The sequence below is a fragment of the Phragmites australis genome, chromosome 17 (genome assembly GCF_958298935.1).
Source record: "Phragmites australis chromosome 17, lpPhrAust1.1, whole genome shotgun sequence".
NCBI classification, from domain to species: domain Eukaryota; kingdom Viridiplantae; phylum Streptophyta; class Magnoliopsida; order Poales; family Poaceae; genus Phragmites; species Phragmites australis.
The window spans coordinates 26,296,608-26,315,877 of record NC_084937.1 but is presented as its reverse complement, the minus strand read 5'-3'; the positions used below and the strand labels follow the sequence as shown (position 1 = coordinate 26,315,877).

At 43.5% G+C, this 19,270-nt stretch overlaps 1 protein-coding gene across 1 annotated transcript; it reads left to right on the top strand.

The window, feature by feature from the left end:
- Positions 1 to 6,720: 6,720 nt before the first annotated feature.
- Positions 6,721 to 8,364, top strand: LOC133897512 (bidirectional sugar transporter SWEET11-like). Its single transcript, XM_062338272.1, has 5 exons — positions 6,721 to 6,875; positions 7,022 to 7,058; positions 7,200 to 7,572; positions 7,681 to 7,800; positions 7,949 to 8,364. The coding sequence occupies exons 1-5, from the start codon at positions 6,818 to 6,820 to the stop codon at positions 8,207 to 8,209; spliced, it is 849 nt and encodes a 282-aa protein (XP_062194256.1). The 5' UTR covers positions 6,721 to 6,817; the 3' UTR covers positions 8,210 to 8,364.
- The last annotated feature ends 10,906 nt before the right edge of the window (positions 8,365 to 19,270 follow it).

Sequence of the window (19,270 nt, the reverse complement as noted above, 5' to 3'; positions counted from 1 at the left end):
TTGCATGTTTAAAGAACTTGTTAATTACTTGCTCTTTATTAAGCTATGTTGTGATGTATTACATTGGAAGGCATGCGTTTCGGTCTTGGGCATAAAACACGTGCCGGGACTATCGGAGTGGTGTTCGGGTTAATCGTTGAAGTCGTGATTATGTAAATGATCGACTTAATGATTAATTCAAATACTGTTTGGACAATTTCTCACAGCGTGCTATCAGAGCTTGGTTTAATTAAGTAGCCTAAACATAATTTAGAACGTTGTTTAGTAAGTAGTCAACTTTACCTAAACAACTCACTAAGTTTTGTTTATGCCTCATCATGATCAATATGTATGAAAATGCAATATTATACCCTTAAATATAACTGCTTGTGAGTTCTAATGTTTGTTGTGGAGCCAAGTGCTCGAGAAAGATACGTGTAGTTCAAAATTGAGCATACTTTCATGTTTTATTTCTCATTTTGCATCATGCCTTTGAACATGCATTTTCATCAGTATATAGTATACGGATCCAAGTAAGCGAGGTCCGACATAGCAAAGTAGTATTAGTTGGAGTTTGATTTTTTTTACCTATGTTGGAGTTTAACCTTTCGCCTCTCTTTCTTTTCATCGTCATAATAGGATAAGAACCCGTGGCAGTTTGGGTGATCTTCCTAAAGGTTCCAATGAGAATAACCCACCTCCATCGCCGAACATGGCGGATATCCTAATGCAAATCGATCAAAATCGTCAAGCTCATACGACGCTTCTTGAGGCTCTCGTGTGCAACACGGCCCCTCAAGGAGGAGGTGGGGCCCGGCGCCGAGATGACTTCTCAGATTTCCTTAGGATTCAGTCGCCAACCTTCACGCAAGCTGAGGATCCTTTGGATGCTGACCACTGGCTCCGGACTATCGAGCAGAAGCTCACCCTCCTCAGATGTGAAGATCACGAGAGGGTACTTTTCATCGTCCATCAGCTTCAGGGTGCGGCGGGCGTGTGGTGGTCCAACTATTTGGCCATGCACCCTGTCTTGGATGGAGTTCCGTCACGCATTCAGAGATTTCCATATTCCTAAGGGTCTTATGGAGATCAAAAGAAGGGAATTCATGGACCTCAAGCAAGGAGGTAGAACCGTCATGGAGTACGTGCAGTTGTTCAACCACCTTGTACAGTATGCTTAAGATGAGATCAACATCGATGAGCGGAAGCAATACCGCTTTGTCAACGGCCTCAATTACAAGATGCAAGACCACTATCGGCGCATTAGTTCACCGACTTCAACAAGTTGGTGAGCACGTCTCTCATGGTGGAGTTCAAGCTCAAGAATCACCAAGAGAAGAAGAAGAGCAAGAGAGGTCCGTCGCCTTTCATGGGCGGGAGCTCTCAACACGCCCGCACGGAGAATCTATCTCCACCATCTCACGTGTTAGCCTCGACAGCTCCACGACCGATGTGGATGGTGTGGCGCCCGTCTTTCTCCGCCCCACAAGGGTAGACGGCAGGACCCGCTGGCTCCCAAGTGAGCATGACCGGTGGCCCAGGCGGCCCGTGCTACAACTATGGCCGTGTCGGGTATTATGCTCGAGATTGCCCATATCCGAAGCCGGGAGTCGTGGTGACCACTTCAAGGTCACCACCGGCTCAGTCTGCATCACAGTCCTCTCAGGCGACCCACGTTCCCAAGCTTGGCCGAGTGCGCCACACCACTACCGAGGATGTTCGCGAGGGTGACACCATTCTGATGGGTACGTTGAATATGAGTTTTAAATCTGACATCGTGTCTGCAGTGGTTCTATTTGATTCCTAGGCCTCTCACTCCTTCATAGCTACAAGTTATGTTTGGCGACATGGGCTGAAAGTCAGTACCACTCCTATACCGTATGTTATAGACACCCTCGGAGCCAAGGTTCTAGTTAACCAGTGTGTGACCAAGGCATCCGTGATCATCAATGAAATGCCCTTTGTTGCAAATCTGATGGTGATGGACTCGAAGGGGATAGACATCATATTGAGGATGAACTGGCTCTCTAAGAATAAGGCTGTCATGGATTGTGCTCAGTGGACAATTACTCTAAATGGTCCGTCCGGCACCCGAATTCAATTGAAGCTTGTGGGTGTCGATTCTTGTCTTTTTTGCTTTGAAGGTTGCCCCCACTATAGATCTGTTGAGTATTTCTGTGGTGTGGGGAATTTCTGGATGTCTTCCCGGATGAATTGTCAGGGATGCCGCCCGACCGTGCAATGGAATTCTCGATTGATCTCATGCCCGGTGCGGCCCCAATTTCATAGAAGTCGTATAAGATGTCGTCAGTGAAGCTAGCTGAGTTGAAGAAGCAATTACAAGAGTTGCTTGTAAAGGGATTCATTCGTTCGAACTCCTCACCCTAGGGATGTTCAGCACTCTTTGTGAAGAAGAAGGATGACATTCTGCGGATGTGTGTTGATTACCGTCCGCTGAATGAAGTCACAGTGAAGAACAAGTATCCTCTCCCTAGGATTGATATTCTGTTTGATCAAATGACCGGAGCCTGAGTCTTCTCGAAGATCGACTTGAGACTAGGCTATCATCAAATCAAGGTCCGACCGGAGAATATTCCAAAGACGACTTTCTCGACCTGCTACGGGCTATATGAATTCACCGTCATGTCCTTCGGATTGATGAATGCGCCGGCATTCTTCATGTATTTGATGAACACGATGTTCATGGAGGAATTGGATAAGTTTATCGTGGTTTTCATCGACGACATTCTCATATACTCCAAGACTGATGCAGAGCTTGTAGAGCACCTCCGTATTGTTTTTGGCCGACTCAGAGATCATCAGCTTTATGCTAAGTTTAGCAAGTGTGAGTTCTGGCTCAGGGAGGTAGCTTTTCTGGGTCATGTTCTGTCAGAAAATGATGTTGCAGTTGACCTAATCAAGGTGCAAGATGTGCTTAAATGGGTACAACCCAAGAATATCATGGAAATCCGGAGTTTTCTCGAACTTGCGGGCTATTACCGCCAGTTCAACGAGAATTTCTCCAAGGTTGCCAAGCCAATGATCGAGTTACGGAAGCAAGGCAAAAAGTTATTCTCTGTAAGAAATGCTCTGGTGCTCCCATCTTTCCATCACCGGATAATCTGATGAGCTCAACTTCAATTCTTTTGGAAAAATTCACTTCTGCTGAAGATGCTTCAGTTCTCTAATCCAGTGTATCACCGGACCATCCGGTGCAACACTTCTAAAATTTCAGTACATGTGTCACTAAGAAAATGTTCCGGCGAGAAGACCTTCTTTGCCACTGGACCACTAGGTGTACTCAATACCTTCCTGAGTTGAGAAGCTAAATTGATCTAGTGAATTCACCTTTCACATGACCGGAATATTCGGCGAGGCAAACATCTCTGAGCTCGTCCAATTCAAACTTCTTTGAGCTCTAACTTCTCGATATCTCTACCATAGGCTTATATGAGCTACCTAGTACTAGAATTTCATAAGTGTTCATAAAACTAAATCTAGACTCAACTAGGTCAAACTAATACTCTTAGTCTCTCTTTATAGTACGGTCAAAAGACTAAGAAAGAAGATTTATACTACTCTAAGTGTCATTTCTCTCCCTTATAAGATCCTTAGTCTTGATGCACATCTCCATTGATCGTCCATATAAACAATTTAGGGACTAAGAATACCCAATCATTATTGTGAACTAAATTCTTTGCTACCCTTCAAAATAAATTTGTTAGTTACAATGATACGGTTACCATTAATCACCGAAACACTTACCACTTAACTACGGACCTAGATGCTCCAATTTGATTAATTTATTCCAAGAATTGTATGTGGGCGAACTGCCTTTATTTAGCCTCTATTTTGGGGTGATAACTCTGCTACCAAAAATCAAAGAGGCAAACCGAATCCAACAATATAGACCTATTTATTTGCTGAATGTAAGCTTCAAGATCTTCACAAAGGTGGTCACAAATCGGATTAATTCCATTGCGGATCATGTGGTTAGTCCAACTCAAATTGTGTTCATGCGAGGATGAAATATCCTAGAGGGAGTCACCATCTTATATGAAACAGTTCACGAATTGCACAAAAAGAAATCGAGTGGGGTTATTTTTAAGTAGACTTTGAGAAAGCCTACGATAAAGTCAAATGGCCCTTTCTACTACATACTCTTTGATGATTCTCATCCAAGTGGATCTCTTGGATTGAGACCTTCATCTCGGGAGGTAGTATAGGAATTAAAGTGAATAATGATGTCAGACCTTTCTTTCAAACAAAAAAGGACTCCGGCAGGGAGACCCGCTTTCCCGATGTTGTTCAATATTGTGGTTGACATGCTACCTGTTCTTATCAAAAGGGCCAAAGCAGACGTGATAATAGGTGGAGTGGTGCCTCATCTTATATATGATGGTATCTCTATTCTACAATATGCCGATGACACAATACTCTTTATGGATCATGACCTTTAGAAAGCTCGCAATATGAAGCTATTGCTTTGTACTTTTGAGCAGTTATCAGGTCTTAACATCAATTTTCATAAGGGTGAACTATTTTGCTTTGGTGACGCCCAAGCCATGACCGAGTAATACACCAAGCTTTTTGGTTGTGGTACTGGTGAACTCCCATTGCGATATTTAGACATTCCTATTCATTATAGAAAACTGAGGAATGTGCATCAGAAAGGGGTCGAGGTGCGGTTGGAGAGAGGCTCAGTAGTTGGAAAGAAAAATATCTTTCAATTGGTGGACAACTGACATTGATAATTTAGTGCTTAGCAATCTGCCTATGTACATGATGTCTTTCTTTGCTATACCGAAGGGGGTGCTTAAAAAACTTGAATATTTTTGCTCCAGGTTCTTTTGGCAAATCGAGGATCAAAAGAAAAAAAAATATCGTCTTGCTAAATAGAACATTTAGTGTTGACCCAGAGATTAAGGGGGTTTAGAGATTCATGATCTAAATACTAAGAATATTGCCTTACTCAGCAAATGATTTTTTAAGTTGCTCATAGTTGATGGAATGTGTCAACAACTGAATCACAATAAGAATCTGGGTTCTAAACCATTATTGTAGGTCCAATGGAAAGCTGGGGATTCATATTTTTTGGCCTGCCTTATGAAGGTGAAGCGATATTTTCTATGCTTCGGAACCTTCACTATCAAAGATGGCACCCAGATCAGGTTTTGGGAGGACCATTGGTTGGAAAATTCACCTCTGCGAGAACAGTATCCATACTTATACAATATAGTAAGGAACAAATAGGATATACTGGTTGAAGTCCTCTGAACCTTTCCTCCAAATGTTTCTTTTAGAAGGAACCTTACATGACCAAAATTAATTGTGTGGAATACTTTACTTCCTAGAATCGCTATATTGTCCTTATGCATGAGCAAGATGAGTTTCGCTGGCATTTAATCCTGAATGGGCAGTTCTCGATGAAATCTCACTATATTGCTTAGTGCATAGTGATATTCCCAATCTTAATAAATTCCTTTAGAAACTGAAGGTGCCTATCAAGTCAAGAATCTTCCTTTGGTACCTATGCCAAGGTGTAGTTTTGACAAAGAATAATTTGGCTAAGCGCAGTTGGTAAGGGAGTATGAAATATTGTTTTTATCATCATGAATAGACAATTAAACATCTTTTCTTTGAATGTCGTTTTGCCCACGCTGTGTGGTCTATAATTCAAGTGGCTTCAGGACTCTTCAAGCCTCGTAATGTATCATATATGTTCGGTGCTTGTTTATGGAGTATTAAGAGGGACTTGGAACCAAAAGACCAGTTGGGCGCGGCTACTACTTGTTAGTTACTTTGGGTATACATGAATGATATGGTGTTTAATAAAAGAAATATTGCATCTCATTTGCAAGTTATTTACTTTTGTACTCACTGGCTCTGTATCTGGGCTATATTGCAGAAGCCAGATTCTCAGGATATGGTTACAGTGGCATGTCAGCATTTGGCGATGGTAGTGAGGGAGTGTTTTACCCAGGTGTATGGGTAGCGACCTAGTCAGAGGATCGTAGCGCCTTAGCATCTCCTGTTTTCGCCTTTGTTAATCTGTACTAGTGTTTTCTTTTTTCTTTTTGTCTGTGTATATCTTGGTTATGCAAAGGCCGGGAATATTCTCAGTACGATTGTATCACCTTGATCTAATTGACCGAGTTCAATAAAAGCTTTCTTTATCAAAAAAAATGTACACGGTTAATAAGTACTAGATATATGTGGTAGCCAAATGGTGCCTGGGAGGACGACCACTTACCTCATCAAGAACACACTTTCTAATTTTCAGACGTCTGAAAATTAGAAAGTGTGATCAGGCGATAAAGGTCGGTGACCAGGGGCGGGGGTTAGGTTTAGGGGTTTTAGGATTTGGGGTGTCCTCCATGGCTGCCAGATTTAGAGGAGGACCGAGGAAAGAAGGTTGGTCCGACGAAGGAGATGGACGCGAGGGTGCCGCCAACAGTGGGCGAGGAGGACGGCTGGTGGGGCGGGGGTGTCTTGACATGGCAGGTTACTGCAGTGGGGTTGTGGGAGTAGATCTAGCGGCGTCCTCATCGCCAGAGATGGCTAGAGGTGGACGGGTGAGGGAGTGCGACGAGATGAGATGACATCCAATAGCTCATAGCCGTCGCTAAATTTTTTTAAAAATAGACACCTAAAATTTAGCATCCGCCCATCCAGAAAGATGGGGCCGGGAGCTCGGCTATATATACACGAGCGCTTCCCCAAGGCCAGAGCACACAAGCAAGCATTCAACACAGTGAAACACAAGTTGGCTTTAGCTTGTCTCATCACTCTATCTCACGCTAGTAACGAGGGCTTCAGCTTGCTAGTTACAGTCAGAATGGCAGGAGGACTTTTCTCCATGGATCACCCATGGGCCTCTGCTTTTGGCATTCTGGGTATGTAGTTGCCTGACCACCACCAATGCTGAATTGCTCTCTCCATGTACACAGTCTGCCTGCACGGCAGCACGACATGGTTATTGCCAACGATTGTTCATCAGTGTTACTGACAGAAAGTGTCATCTTCCCTTTGTTTCCTGCAGGCAACATCGTCTCCTTCCTGGTGTTCCTCGCACCAACGTAAGCGCAGCGCGCCATGCGATCCTGACTCCTGAAGTTGTGTTGTGACCAGCAATGCATGAAATACATTCAGTAATTAGCTTCTGACGAGCATGCTGCATTTGCAAATCTGAAGAATATGTTTGTGTGTGATGTGTGCAGGCCAACGTTCCTGCGCGTGTACCGAAAGAAGTCGACGGAGGGGTTCAGCTCGGTGCCGTACGTGGTGGCGCTCTTCAGCTGCACGCTGTGGATCTTCTACGCGCTCGTCAAGACCAACTCCAGCCCGCTCCTCACCATCAACGCCTTCGGCTGCGTCGTCGAGGCCGCCTACATCCTCCTCTACCTCATCTACGCGCCACGAACCGCGAGGCTGAGGACCCTCGCCGCCTTCTTCCTGCTGAACGTGGCGGCCTTCTCGCTCATCGTCGTCGTCACCGTCATGCTCGTCGCGGAGACTCACCGCGTGAAGGTGCTCGGAAGCATCTGCCTCGCCTTCTCCATGGCCGTCTTCGTCGCCCCCATGAGCGTCATCGTAAGCTCGATCAACATGCATGCATGCCCCAACTTGTTAGCTTCACTCGATCGTGTGCGCGCATCCATATATCCAAACTGGTCAACGCGTAGTTCCTTCTACATGCAGTTCGTCGTGATCAAGACCAAGAGCGCGGAGTTCATGCCCTTCTCCCTGTCCTTCTTCCTCACCCTCAGCGCCGTCGCCTGGTTCTTCTACGGCCTCTTCACCAAGGATCTCTACGTCGCGGTAAAAGATCTCGTCACCTTCTCGCATTAACGCTAGCTGCATCATGCTTGCATGCGCTCATTTTGATTCATGAATAGTCATGATACACGATGACGGCTCAAAAATTGTAACGACTGATCGTGACGTACGTGATGCCTTGCCTCTGCAGCTTCCCAACGTGGGCGGCTTCTTCTTCAGCTGCATCCAGATGGTGCTCTACTTCTGCTACCGCAAGTCCAAGGCGGCCGCGGTCCTGCCGACGACGACAGCCACCGTGGCGCAGTCGGTGGATGCGATGGAGCTGCCCGTCCTCGGTGCCCTCCACGCGGTGGCCGTGCTGCCGGCGTGCGCGGTCCCGGTGCTGGTCGAGCTGCAGAAGATGGAGCAGGAGGCTGGATCGCCGCGCAAGGGCGGCGTCAAGGCCGTGTGACCGTGCGTGCATGCCCGGCCGCCTGGGTCAGTGGCCTGGCCTGCCTGAAACGCGATGTATGCATGCTCTCGATCAGTTGCTTGATGGCTTGTCAATTAGATGCAAAAAAAAAAAAAACCTAATGGCAAATTAACCGCCACTAGAGATATGCGTGTATCTTCTTTTAGTTGCTTTGTTTGGGTTGCATTTGTGCGTTGGTAAGTTTGTATTGCCCAGTCTGGTGATTTGGCAATAAAAAAAAAGAAGCAGCATGCATGCACGCGCACGTTAACTGTATCTGAATGTCCAGCTGCATTGTTGCATTCACGAAGGTCCTTGTACACGTAGCGCAATGTCGGAGATTGACCTGCTGCTTCTGAACCGAAGCCCCTGCCGGGCCGGCCGATCGATCAGTGATTCGGCTGTGAGGTTCCCCCGAAGCGAACGGCTGCTCGACCACACGGTCGCACCCACTCCGCTCTGCTGGACGCCTGGAAAGCACCGGCAAGTTGCGGTCTGCAGCGTGCAACCGTTCTTGTCGCGCTTTTGTTTTCAACGATTGGCCGGAGCTCCATCACATTATATTGCTAGAGTAGAAATAAAAGTAGAAAGATACATCAGCCCATCATGCCGACAAAACCAAAAAAGGATAAGAAGGTAAAGGACACGAAGCACTTGGCCTATGCTGCCGGCCAGCCAAACAGGGTATTGCAAGCGGTGGTTTCGAAGCTTCTGTCTAGCTGAGGAAATAGTTATGGTTAAATTTAGATTGTTGATTTTTATAATAAATTGTTAGTTTCTCACACACCTAAAAGCTAGAAAAGTCAGCCAGAATCTACTTCTCAGCTTTTAATTTATTTTAGTCATAGCCACAACCAATTTATCAACCAACCAAAAACTACCAAAAAAACGAGACCAGGAACCTACCGTTTGGATACCTTCAGACTTTTTTCAAGAAAAAACTGAAGAAAAAAACCCAATCCAAATAGGGTCGAGTCTTCTCGGGAGATTTGAAAACGCCATGAACTAAGCTCGCCACAACAAGATCTAGATTTTTTGTCATAGTGCATTTACCTTTCCGTGTCCCGCACTGCTCCGCGCGTAGCTCTCTGCCTGCCGATGTGCATCTCCTCCCCTGCCGCGCGCCGGCTACGCGGCATGCTGATACGCTATCCACGCGGCTGCCTCAGGCGTGGTGAGGTGAAGTCAAGGATGGTTTCCCTGGGAAGCCGAAAACCGCACGATTTCGAGATCGAGCTTTTTTATTTTTATATTTTGAAAATCAAGAAATTGCAAAATTAGATGTTGACTTGAAAAAAATTGCAAAAATAAGCTATTGTCTCCGTTAGAACGACACAGTCACTTGCCGCACTTTTAAAGGGCAATAGATTTTAAAAAATAAAATAAAGATCTCACTTTTTCAATAGGCGACATGTTATAAAATAAAAAACATTGCATTTTATTGCTTAAAAATCAAAATACTACCGAAATAGTCATAAAAATGGGAAAAAAAAGTACGTAGTAGAGGATGCTATGATAAAAAAAAATCAACTCAAACAATTACTTTTATAATAAGAAAAAAGATAAATTTTATTGTACACAGTCTATAGATCATATTTTTACCTGATTTCTTTTAAAAGTTAGACCATAATATCCTCTACGGTACAATTCTTTTCAGAATTTTTTTAAGACCATTTTGATAGTGTTCTAAATTTTTAGAACAATGGAACACAATGCTTTTTTTTTAAATTTTAACCTATCATTTGTTAAAAGGGTGATATCTTTATTTTTTAAAACCTATCATCTATCGCTCTTCCAACGAACAATAATAGCATATTTTACAATTTTTTAAAATGGACATCTAATTTTTCAATTTTTATTTACGAAATATAAAAATTCTCTGAGATCACACGGTTTTGGGCCTTTTCGAGTTGAACTGGTTGGGCCGTGTATTCCTCCAAGCCGACCGTGGAAGCTCATTCCTATGGGCTCAGTCGGCACTCAGCTGTTTTTTTATTTTTTTATTTTTTTATCATTAATATTTAAATAAATAGAGCTCTGATAGCAATATTTTAAAAAAGGCAAGGATACCACGGTGACAGCGTCACCCCTTACCGTACTCTCAGATGGTAGGTAGGGCCCACCCCAGAGCACAGCGCCCTTACCGCCCTCTGAGAGTGTGGTTAGCCCTTGCCGCCCTCCCAGGGTCGGTTAGCCCAACCGCTTGGAAATTTGATTTTTTTAATTTAACTTATGTATATGCCAATTTCAAAAATAATGCACATTCATTCGGTGAAAAATGTTAGTTGTGCAAAAAGTGATCAAAATGGTATCACAGAGTAATTACTTTTTGAAAATTTTGGATCGATGTAAATTTATCGATATTTGTTTATTTATTTGATGTAAAATTTGTATGAGTAATTTTTTAGTGACGTAATGTTGGGAGTATATAAAATCTAATTTTTTGAACAATTGTAGTTGTGAAACACTATTAGCATAATACCCGGAACGGAGGTTACATACGCTGACAAAAATTATATAAGACATGGTGTTTGTCTTTGCTGTACGAATGAATCCTAACCATAAAGATATAACGACAACAAATGATGGTATGTACGGTACGTCTAAAGACTAATATAATAGCGTGCCGTTGCTAATCCTAACATGCTTTAGTGAGTGAAAATATAACGAGTTACCGTAGATGCTCTCTACTGAGTACACCTAGAATATATGCCCTTTCTCAGGGTATGGGGCTACCCGCCTTAGCGCGATGGGCCCTCTACTACTGTCTTTCCCTCTTTGCTTCTTGTGCTTGAGCTGCGGCGAGCTCCTCCGCTGCCTTCCTCATGCGCTCCTCCACCTGTCGCTTCAGCCGTAGTTTCTCCTATTGTTGCTCGTACTCCTGGTGTTCGTACATTTCTCTCCTCCACCACATACTCATGTCGACCCACTGCTTCTGGTCTTCATTTTGCTCTATGTCGAGCCATTCTATGAAGTCACAGATAGGTGGAGGAGACTGGATAAATGAAACAAGATGTGAAATTAGTAAAATAATGCATGAAATTGTATAGAAAGTGCCATATGAGTGATCTATATCGCTATACCGGTGGGTACTCATATGGTCCATATTGAGGCTTGTCGTATTGGTAGTTGGCACACATGAAGAAGCGTAGGTCATAGGTGTAGAAGATGTCTTGGGATTTGTGAAGCCTACAAAGGTCGCCACAGAAGCATATCGGCGGTTCAACCCCAGAGGGGATGAAAATCCCTCAATATTTTTGGGTAGGCTTGGTGGAGCTAAGGAAGATATTGTAATTGAGAGATCTGAGGAATGAGTGGTCTATCCATAGATGAGGGTGGGGTTATTTATGGTGGCTGGAGGCTGGTGCATGGACTGAGTACATATGTTTGGCTGTGGGCTGGAGCATAGGATTCCTTGTGAAGAATGAAAAAGTTGTGGCATTGATGTTAGATAGAGATTCTCTATGTCAGGATAGAGGTGTTATCATTTAATTTATGATTAAAGCTCTGACGTGTGGTCACATCATATCTACAGCCTGTGTCAGGACAGAGGTGTTGTCATTTCATGGTTAAAGCTAAGTCGTTTGATCACTTCATGTCTAAAGCTAGACTCACGACAGAGGTGTTATCATTTCATGTTTGAAGCTCTGCCGTGTGGTCACTTCGTGTATAAGTAGCTTTCTAAGTAATGCTTTTAATATATTGGATAGAATTGTGCTTGGATAGTACGTTAATATAATAAACGTAACATCATATTGATTAGACATAAAGTTCATAAATAGTTTATAACATAGTACGTTAATATAAGACAATAACCATATACCCATCAAACTGAACTAATGAAATGGAAATGTAAACAAAAGAAATAGTTGTGGCTGTATTTGCATAGTTCTTAATGGATAGATGTTGAATGCCTAGATCATCTCAACATGGTGGAGGAAAGTGGTGATGCAAATTAGTGAAAGAATGTCAGTTGTACCAGTCAATGCTATCAGGGTAAGATAGTTGCCGTCTCTGAGATGGTGATGCAAAGTTATAAGGATGGGTGCCAGAAAATCCACCATTATTTTGAGGGTCATCAATGTCCTCTGGAGATGGAGGCCTCGGAGGGAGGGGTCGTTGTGGCATGAAATCATCGTCGTTGTCATCATCTTAAGCTATCACGGTAGTAGCACGTCCAATTTCCTTATCGGTTGTATGATATGTCGATGTGGTGTGTGAACATCCTCTTGCAGTGTTTCTTGAACCTTATCCTGTATTGCTGCTAGAACGTCGAGGCATCGGGGGTATGAAATCATCATCCTCATCGTCCTCGTCAATTTGTAGGTGAGTAGCAGAGGGCACCCCTGTACCCCTTAGGTTCATTGAACGTCGTTGTCTTCTACGCGAACCGGGCATCACACCCCCGCCGAAGAGCATATACATCATCAAGATGTTTGTGATTTCTTTGTTGATCAACTGTGCGTCTTCCAAAAACGCTTAACGTAAAAGAGGAGCATTCAAATCAATGGAAGATAAGTAGTATCACCAAGAAGTTTGTGATTTCTTTGTTGACCTGAATGTGGGATGCATACTAGTTGGGCAACATCACTATTGTTTTTTGCATCTTAGAAAAACCTAGCATGGAAGGATGGTCGGCCAGTTCATACACCCTGAGATACATTTGACACTGCTCGTGCAAGAGCACCCTAAGGTCATCGGTGGTTACATGTTGGAGCGGAATGGTTAACGCAGCACAGAAGTGTCTTGCATGCAATTTAGCCACATCTTTGATTAGGGTGTTCTCCTTGAAGGGACCATCCTTCTCTTCATGCACAACTTGCAAGGAGGCATTAAGTGCTATATGAATCGTTGTAGGTGCTCGTAGAAAGCTTGTACTGAAAGATCCCGTCATAGATTTATTGATCCTTCACTGTAACATTATGGCTCTGCACCAAAGCACGAGTCCCCGATTATTTAAAAAATATTAAAAAGTATTAAATATCATAATTAATATGTAACAAAGATTAATAAATAACTAACAAATAAATTAAAAATAATTCATCCTTGAAGGTTCAGAATTTATTGTAATTGGCTGTGACCGCATGATTTTGGATGCCCCTTTGCTTGGAGAATAGACTTTGCATGGTGTAGAAGTAACATCTATCCCTTTGATCTTAATCCAAAGTGAAAGCCTGTTTTAAGCATTCATCCTAAAGAAAGCAATCCCTGTGTGTTGAACGGTTCATACAATCACATGGTTGATGCTAGAGCTGTAATTAATGTTAGTCCCAGAGATATTGGTGATACAACCCCAGTCTATACCAGTCCCCAAGGTGCTCGTGCTACAATATTAGCTCGTGCTACCACATTAATCATAAGAGGACATTACCACAAGAATTGGCGTGTCTAAAGCCTGAGTCAGGATAGAGGTGTTGTTATTTCACCTGGTGTCGAGGATGAGAGATGGGTCAACCTGGGATCGCGTGACAACGTCGTAGTCCGGTGTGGCCTCGAAGAAGCCCCTCATGAGGTCGAACGGTGGTTCTGGCCCAGACTCAGCCTCCTGACTCGGGTATGATGACTGCGATGGTCCCGCCGTGCCTGGAACCGTCCGAACGTTGATGAGGGGGAACGCCTGGAAGCGTTCGAACTGCCTCATCACATGGTGGGGTAAGTACTCCTCAACGTAGATGTCGAAGACGAGTGGCTTCTTTCTAAGCCAGTAGTCCTCATCGCAGCTGCACAACGGAGACAGACAGAAAGGTGCACGGACTTGTATCATCAAGTGGCTGTAAGGGGTCCAAACCATGTCCTCTGGATGCGAACAGTCGAACTGCGACCTAAAAAGCTCGTATGCGCTGTGGGCTTGCTCGTGCGCCCAGTGCGGCTGTGAAAAAAAATAGTAAGAAACCGAATTAAATTATGTGGCAAATAAAGTAGAGCTATATTTCATACGTACCCGACGTCGACACCACAATAAGCCCATGGTGGGCCCGTCCTCCTCGGGTTCCCCGTACCATTCCTCAGGATACGATGACTGGTCCACAACGGGTCGGGCAATCATGAACCGCTCGTTCGACCACAACTGCAACAGGAGTGGGCACCCAACAAATGTGGGTTGTGGCTCCTTCTTCATGCTCGTGTCACACAAAGCTCGATACGTTGCCGCCAGGATAGCGAAGGCCCAGCTCAACTGGGGGATATCATCGGGCTCCGCATCTGCAATCCCCCTCGTGTACAGAACAAGGGTCCTCGACACCAGGTGGCCTTGGCAGCCGGTGAATGTAACCTAGTCGAACAACCAAAGTAGGTTGGCCTCCAAATGCACACCAGCGTCCGGGTGGATGTATACAGGCTTGAAGTAATGCAAATGATGATGAGTAAAACATATTTGAAATTATAAAGTAAATGGGAAGGTAAATTGCAAGGTACCTGGAACTAGAGGATCCACTTCTTCGTGGGCCCTCGTAGATCCAACAGAAACTCGAGCACGTAGGCGGGTGCATTGTCTATCCATTGAACAGGGGTGAACCGCTGGTGCATGACGTTCATCCAGTCTGCATCCACGTCAACGACTCCAACGGTGGCTCCGACGCAAGGTAAGCCTAGCAGGTAGGCTATGTCCTGCAATGTTAGAGCCATCTCGCCGCATGGGAGGTGGAAAGTGTGGGTCTCAGGCTCCACCGGTCGACCAGTGCAGCGATCAGCAAGCGTCGAGAAAAATCTCCTCGTCGCTACCTCAGGGTTCTCTGCCGCTCGGGCCTCCACCAAATGACACAACGGTAGGAGCCCAGATGCTGCCAACCTGAACCATTTGGAATATTAAGTGAATGTAGAGCATGTGGTAAATAAATAATCAGGAACATACGTAGCTAATTCTCGACATACCGGTGCTTCCAACGATCGTCAATCATAAGTAGCTCCCCGGGGCCACGTGGTCAGAAAACTCCAAACTCCATATGGTGAACAACAGACAAGAAGCTACGGTTCTTCCTATCCACTGTAGGGTCAAGAAGCTCAGAGGTCGATGGGTGCGTCATATCTGCATTGAAACCAAATATAAATAGTTTATTACATGAAAATATACACATAGTTACGTAAACTACATATAACATACAGGTACACAAAATTACATGAACATATTACAACATATAGGTACACAATCAAATACAAATGTAAGGTCCAAATATAATGCACATTTGTAAGGTGAAAACCTTAAAAAAATAACATCGAGATAGGCTAAATACATTCATACTTGATCGCCGTCATGACCCCATCTACACACCAGGCACATTTTTCATATAGTACTTGTATGTGTGACTTGTTTCATCGCACTTACTACATCGCTTCACCCTTGGACCTGCCTCGGATTCATCCATTTCGTTTTGAATCCATCGAGTTTATCGACATCCCAGTGTGTACTTTATCCTCTCAAAGTCTGGCACATAGATTCATAAGGGACTTGGATTACTTGTAAACGTATCAACAATGTCGTAGCCATAAAGCTCATGGTTCCATATATTTTAGTATCTGATCCTTTGTAAAGTAGTGGGAAACATATTGTCTAGGTAGAATATTATGCTCTCCACATGCAGCTATGACGTGTGTACACGACCTGTGTAGCAATTATGGTTTCTGCCACGTACAGATGCATGTTCCAATCTTAACCATGCACTCTTGCACATGACGCTCACGTCTGCCACGCCTACGACCCTTATCACGGCACAAGACACTGAACATGTGCTCCGCAGTTCCTTCCTGATTGGCACGATGCATATGTGCCTTCTTTGTGGTCTTCTCCATGTACTCACATAGCATTGATCCATACAACATACGATTATCTCTCATTGCCTTTGAAGCAGCTACGTAGCGATCAATGAAATATCTACAACTTCCATGCAGAATACCTTCAATAATTCCAACAAGTGGGAGGGACCTCATACCCCACATAACCTAGTTGTAGATCTCAACTAGATTAGTTGTCATTATCCCATACCTTGCCCCTCCAGTGTCATACATTAATATTCATTTCTCTCTTTACTCATTTTGTATCCACTGCGAAAAGTTCCTAACAGCTGACCCCTGACCTCCTTACTATCTAGGAGGTATTTGTTGGGATGGGTCCAAGAGCAATCGAGTCATCTCATGTGTGTACTAGCTCGGTTGTCTGCTTCGTGGTTAGTTTGTCTAGTCTTGCCCATAGTGCATTGAACTTTCTCTGCTGGTTTTGGATGCACAATTTCTTTAAAAGATTCATCAAATCCTTGTTTTTGAATTGTTTGTAAAAGTTTGCACCCATATGCCTCATGCACCACCTGCTCTTCAAGTCGGGCCACTTTGCTCTTACACACCATCGAACATTGTCATATTGTATATCCAACAAAGCCTACAACAACCCTGTATGTCTATCATGAATCAAACATACATCAGATCAGTCCAGAACAATAGCATGCTTGACCGACTCAAGGAACCAATACCAGCTCTCCCCATTCTCACTCTCTAAGAAGGCAAACCCCAGTGGCATGACTTAGTTGTTTCTGTCTACCCCAATTGCATAATATTTATCTTTTATACTTTCCAGTGAGGAACATCCTGTCTAAGCAAATGATGGGTCGATAGTACCTAAATGTTTTGGTGGTTGCCGCAAATGCAAAGAAAGCATGTTGTAATACTCGCTTCCCTCTATACTTCACATCAGTCAAGGGGTAATGCTTGATGTTAAAGTAACTTCTAGAGTTTCTCGCACATATTGTGGTTAGTTGACGTGGTAAGTTATCATATAAATCTTCTATATCCCAAACCTTATCTCAATAGCTTTTTGTTTCGCCCTCCATGCCTTGATGTAGTTTATTGTGTACTAGAACCTTTCCTAAATAGCACAGATTATTGATCGTGGTTCATACTTTAGGTTGTCCACAATCTCTCCGTATATAAAATTGACAACAAAAGCAGATGACAGGTTCTGGTGGAAGAACTTTATTTCCTCAATGTGACAGTTATGCTCCCTAACTATTGAGCAATACTAGTAGTCAACCCACTTCCCCCATAATGCGTGCATCCGCTACGGACATTCAGGCACCAAACACTTGGCGTCATACTCCCTTTTGCTTGACTTCACAACCTTAAACTGTCTCCGAAGAGAGAACGATCAGAATTTCACTGCATCAATGACAACCTCCTTACTAGGGTATATAGCACCCTGAGACACTTTGTTCTCATGATATTTCCAAGGTGTCTGATGACCCTCACTCACCACTAGCTTTGTAAATTCCTTATTTCTCCACTTTGTAGGAACAAGAGCATTTTTCTCCTCGTCAGATGAATCCTCATTGGCAATGTCTTCCTCCAGCTCTTGATCATCCCTCTCTATCTCTTCAATTATGCTAGAGATGTGCTCCCCCTCATCGGCTACACCCCTAGGTTGCATCTCCCGCACATCCTCAACATCTTGCTCGTCTCCCACAATTACTGGGTCTGCTTCAGTCACCACTGCCTGACTTGTTCCTGCTATTGTTTCTGTAACGTTTATCTCTGTTGGATCCTTCTGTTACGTCTCAGCTAGTAACACAAGAGGGAGACCATGTTCACATGATATATCTACATACTGCCACCAATTAGATGTCGCATTAATCAGGATGAGCTCCCCAAAGTACCCCTAAGTAGCATGGCTTAGCACAGCTCTCAGCTTAAGCTCATATTGCTAGGGATCCAGTTGAAAATGGTGCATCAGCCACTTGCACACGCCCACTATGATCCTCTCATTGACTCTACTAAGTCCCCTAACGGCATGTTGAAATCCAGAGAGATCTACACAGCTAGAACCATAACCAATTTGACCTTCACCATAATATATCTGAAAATATAATTTATTGGATATCCCTGGAAATATTCAAAAATATGTCCAATGTTAATACCGAAAAACTATACTTCTGATTATCGAAACTCTAACAAAATTATCGACACCGATGATCACCTAACAATACGTTTAGTTCACTACAATCAATATTGCTCCTAAGCAAACTAACCAATTTAAACTAATTAAGCATCCGTCTATTTAATAATGTTTCTAATTATCTATAATTATTACTTATATCATTATTCTGTAAAATCTAGATAATTGAAATTACCGTACTCTAAATACTACTATACATCTAATAGCTATCCTACCATGTTGAAATTGATCTTTACAATATACTACAAAAGACAACATATTCTACCTTTCTAGACCCTAGATCTCATATAATATAACTACCATTATATCGCTACACCCTAAATCTAGTGATACTTTAATTACTAATAAAAATATAAATCTAAAAAAATTACCAGAAACCGAGATCCAAAATCCACAGATCAAAAAGAGTATGGCTTCATCATGCTGCCTCCCTCTCCTCTCCTCTCCTCTTTCTTTTTTTCTAGATTTAAATGGTTATTTTGACTAATTTTTAGCCTTTTTATACTGTGAGGGCAATGAAAGAGGTGGAAGCGGGGAGCTAACCGCCCCCTGAACGGGAGGTAAGGGGGCTATCCGCCCTCTCAGTGGGTGGTAAGGGACGGTACGATCGGCGGACACGAGTGTGAGCCCTATCCGTCCTCTGAGAGTGCGGTAAGGAGTGATATTACCACCGTAATATTCTTACCGTCCTCTGAAAGGGCTGCCCCTTTCAGAGTACAGTAGAAGTATATTTGTGAAAATATTGACATCAAGATCTATTTATTTAAATATTAATGATAAAAAAAATAAAAAAAAACTCCTCATGCTCTACGCACAACACATACGGCCCCATCCAGCAGTAGACAGTTCAGCCCATCCGCACAGTGCCCCTGCTCCTAGTTTCTCTCTTGTTCTGTAGCCAACGTGTTCACATATTTCGGTGACAGTCGCCTCGCCTGTGCTGTGATGCACTCATCAGATGTATTCATGCACCCCGGTGACTCAAATGTAAGTCTGTTTAGTTACATTTCATCTGGAGATTTGACAGGTCAAAAAATGGGCTATGCTTTATAAGTACACAACCTAGCTGCATTTTCGTCTCCAACCATTGAACTTGAACCATCAACAGCAAGTGAAGAGGAACTCCG